Source organism: Chenopodium album, chromosome 19 (assembly GCF_948465745.1).
Source record: "Chenopodium album chromosome 19, dcCheAlbu1.1, whole genome shotgun sequence".
In the NCBI taxonomy this organism is placed as follows: domain Eukaryota; kingdom Viridiplantae; phylum Streptophyta; class Magnoliopsida; order Caryophyllales; family Amaranthaceae; genus Chenopodium; species Chenopodium album.
Window position 1 is genome coordinate 181,213 of NC_137852.1, and position 4,569 is coordinate 185,781.

The 4,569-nt window shown below is 34.7% G+C and overlaps 1 protein-coding gene across 1 annotated transcript; it reads right to left on the bottom strand.

The window, feature by feature from the left end:
• Positions 1 to 868: 868 nt before the first annotated feature.
• LOC145596033 (uncharacterized) lies at positions 869 to 3,451 on the bottom strand. Its single transcript, XM_081652468.1, has 5 exons — positions 2,892 to 3,451; positions 2,513 to 2,665; positions 1,734 to 2,309; positions 1,312 to 1,491; positions 869 to 1,039 (listed from the first exon to the last, which is right to left on the bottom strand). The coding sequence occupies exons 1-5, from the start codon at positions 3,015 to 3,017 to the stop codon at positions 869 to 871; spliced, it is 1,206 nt and encodes a 401-aa protein (XP_081508594.1). The 5' UTR covers positions 3,018 to 3,451.
• Positions 3,452 to 4,569: the final 1,118 nt, after the last annotated feature.

Genomic DNA, 4,569 nt, shown 5'->3' on the forward strand with positions numbered 1-4,569 from the left:
ATTTTTTTATGTTTATGTTATTTTTTTTTTTTTTTTTTTTTTTGTGTGTGTGTGTGTGTGTGTGTGCTTACTTATACATATATTTATTTATGTGTATATAGAGAGCATAAATTGACCGTGGCTCAGATGGTAAGGTGTGTGATCTTGTTACCATAATGATGTGGCACAATGTGGTGTAAATTAATGTGACACAATGTGGTGTAAATTAATGTGACACATAAACGTTTTTAGGAACGCTTTTTAATATATAAGTATAGATATAGATTAAGATTTTCAACCTTACTATTTTTTATTACACTTTTTAATACTCCAACTCCAAAAACCCTCCAGCTTACCTCTTAGTTTATTTAAGGAAATTAAATTGCTTAAACCATGTACTATTTAAAGTGTAACACTTAAAAAAAAAAAAAAAAAGGGGAGTATAGGGAGTACATAAAAGGTTTTATACAAATAGCTTATAGTATATAAAATCTATCATTGTACTCCATGTGTAATTATAAATTATTTTATTACATTAAATATAAAACAAATTTTGTCTAAATAACCTTATTCATTTTGTTTGAAATTATTTATAAAACAATTGTCTTGTTTGAAAAAATTCATAATAATTCAAACAAGACACCATAACAATTGATTTGAATGTTATGGTTTGTGTTTTACATTCAAATCAATTAACACAATCAACTTGAATTTGTACATAGTGTAATGTACTCCCAACAGTTGATTGTAAACATGGTCAAAATGGCTTGAAACTACATTGTATTTATTTCCACGGAATGCGAAACTATTTGCAATTTTATCTTAAAGAACAGACTACTAGATTATACAGACAGGTGAACTGAACAAAGTAGACAGGCAAATCAAGCCTTCAACTACGGAAAAGCAATCGACGATCTCTGCAGCCAATGCAAGTCCAGGGATACAGTGGAGGATCAAGGCAATAATGATGTACGCAGTTTGTCTGGCACATCTGACAGTACACAAGAAGATCCTCTGGATCTCGACTCTGACAATGACAACAGACTGAGGGAACGGTGACCTGCAATACACAAAAAATAAAAAAATTAAAAAGTAAAAAAAAAAATTCCATTAAAATATCACATGAATTCACATCTATATATAATTTTTTTTTACATATCCCCCAAAAATAGATGCAAAGAAGATGCAAGCCTCAACACCCATTACGCCATCAGTGTAGAAAAAAAAAACAAAGTGAGCAAACACACGATAGAAGTAAAGAATTGCCCTTAAGAGAAAGTGTGAGCAATTAAAGAATGTCTACTAGATCATCTATATGAGCTTAAGAATCACCTGCACGTCAGAGTGACTTGCTGCACCCTCTGAAACAAAATATATGTCTTGTGATAATGATGCACATGGTATAGTCTGTGAGTAGATTTTCTGATCCAGAGAGGCTGCAGCATTGAGACTTGTAATGTTGAGAAAACTGGCCTTGCATAAAGGGCATGTAGGTTCCTTCCTGTTTAAAATCTGTATACAGATAAGTAGTTTATTAAACAACTGCACAATAACAGCACTTGTAGTAGTGATCTAGTTCTGATCATTGTCCAAGTACTTCCTGAAGCTAATTTGCCTTAAATACGATTATGGTTGATTGGTTGGTCTACAGAATTTTCTAATTAGGATACAGAAATATGAATCATAGGAACACGGACATGCACCATTCCCAAGTTCACTAATTCAAAAGCAAATTAAAAATCAGTTATGCATACCATGCGATCAGCCCAGCTCTGGATGCATAAGAAACAGAAGCGATGTCCACATGGCAAAACTCCTCTTAATGAGCTAGATTCTGTCCAGCATATGACACATGATAGCTCTACTGCTGCACTGACTGTTGTTTGATCTCTTCCAAGTTTATCCCCATTTAAATTTTGAACATCAAGACTACTTTTTTCCATGTTACTCCCCTTGACATTTGAGGTATCATCATTGTGCAAGCTTGTGTCTGAAAGAAGACCTAGATCATTCACAATGTTGATTTCATCTTCGCTTCCTTGTACAGAAGATGCAGTATTGAACCTTCTGCTAATGCTTGCTTCAATCTCCGTGGTCAAGTCATTAGACTCGTTAGTCGGGCTTGAAGCAACATGGAGCTCATTGACATCTGCATGTGTTCTGCTTTGTTCAGCATCAATAGTAGCTATCTCAATGACAGAACTTTTAGCATTCTTCTTCACAAGTCGCCGGCTTCTACGAGAAGATTCTGCAATATATGGCAAATTGCTTGTATCATCACCACTCCTCTGCTTAGATGAGCATTGGCGTGAGTAATCTGATTCTTCACACTAAAAGATCAAGAAGAAAGGTAAGAGTCAGTCATTTGAAAATATTCTACCATAATATGATACCAGTTACTTGTTACTTCTGAAGTCTAAAGATTCATAATTACAAAGGGTAGCTAGATTTAAGTTCTGCTCTGGTTTAGATTGGGGATATAATTATTTAAATAAGAGTTCATAGTTCAAGCTCCAGTTATGATCCTAATTACCTGAAGTCCATCGACTGTAGGCATCAGGGGTTCATGAATAGACCTTCTAGTACTTGCCTTTGATCGTCTGTCTTCTCTAAAAATTTCCTTATCCAATTTTCTCTTAGGCAATTGTCGAGCAGCTTTTCTGCTTCCTGGTTTGGGAAATAAATTCTACAATAGATCAAATAACAGCAAAAAATACACCACAGTTAGTTAAAAGGATTGGTAGTACAAACTGCAAACAGATGAATACTGCCAGTTCAATTTGAGATAGCATTGGTAAAATGCATAAGGACCACTAGCACTGAGAGATCAACGCAAAATCTCTCAGGATTCCCCTATAATTCAATCCTCAGTGCTGCGTTAACAATATTCTTCAATGACATGATTCTATTACCTCATCTAGCAACAAATCATCATCCCAATCATCGTTCTCAATTTCATCAGGATCCAGATCTATTACATCATCGAGGCAATCACGTATGTTTGGCTTGTTCAAAAGAGCAGTATTCTCAGATAGCATGCCTGTGGTTTCCGTGACAACTGGAAGGCTCTGGAGTTTGAAACCTATTTCTTGCCCACTGCAAATAACAAAACAGACTAGTTAATACCCATGTAATGATGGGACAGGGCCATAAAAAGAGTGACAATTCAAATGCAGTCAATCAAGCTTTTTCAAAAAAAAAATAAAAAAATCTGAAGTGAAGAAGAGAACAATAGCTTTGTATGAAATTTATACAGCCAAAAACTTATCCCTTCTCTTCAATCTATACATGGTTGATGGTTCGCTTATGAAAATCAAGCATCAACTAAGCACTATATGATGCGTTGCTTCTCAAGTAGTCAACAAGAAGAAATATATAACATACTTCCTCAGCCTGATCATCTAAAAGCAAACGAACCAGAGAAGATGCCGGAACTTTTTCTTACCTACGCAGTGTATAGGGAAACTCTGCAATACACTTCCCTTCCTTAATGCAGTCTTCAAGCCACTGATGGTTGATGATATGAGTCCCAAACTTCTTCGCATATTCATACTTCTTCCCTTTAAACTTCCAACAAATCTATTCAAAAAGATAGCTTTTCTTAATTGGCATATTATGAGAATGGAATAAATTAAAGGATAACTTGAAAGGGTAGAAAAAAGTGAACAAATTGCTAAACTTAATTCTGTTAAATAGAGCAAGTGACATAGTAGATTAGTAGCTTTCTTTGTAAAGTCACAGAGCCTCCTTATAAACAATAATTACAAGCATACTATACAACATATCTTCGTTCACATACACAAAGTATTTGTCACTAATTAGCAGCTGGACCTCAAAAGTCAAAACAATTACTTGCTCCCTACATCAAGAATTCCAACACGGTCTTGACATGCTTCCATACATCCACTGCTCCCTACAATTTCCACCACAAACTCTTACACCTGATAATCCAGGTATATGTTGGTATTGCTTTTCCTGAAAAGGAGTGGCGAGCTAACAGCGAATTGCTAAACTTTGTAGATCATTCTTGTCATTTACACACAAACCATCCTAAAATCTAGATGTGTGTGTGTAAATGATAATTCCCTACATGACATCTACTCAATCAATCAAAGCCTTAATCCCATAAGCAGGTCGGCTACATGAACCAAAAGTGATAATTCCGTATAGTCATCCAGAAAAATCTTCCTCCTCTATCAAATACCTCATTCTCATGCAAATCCATATGCTTACTACAAAGTATAAATTTTCCTCGTTTTTAATGCAACTTTCAGCTGAAAAATCTTATTCATTGCTCAAATCCTATTAATTCTACAGGACATCTGAAGTAAATAAATCCAAACATTCATGAAAAAAAAAAAAAATCATAAACATGTAGCAACCCCTGAATTTCACACTAAACTACAATTGAAACCCAAATAACCTCATAATTCCAAAAAAAAATACGAATTTCCCACCACAAATGTTCAAAATCAGCCAAATTTGAAGCTAAAACCCAAAATTCTATACCAAATTAGGGCAAATAAAAGAAAAGAATTACTGACCAAATGCGTCGTAGATGATGACATTCTACCGACATAATTGGCACCG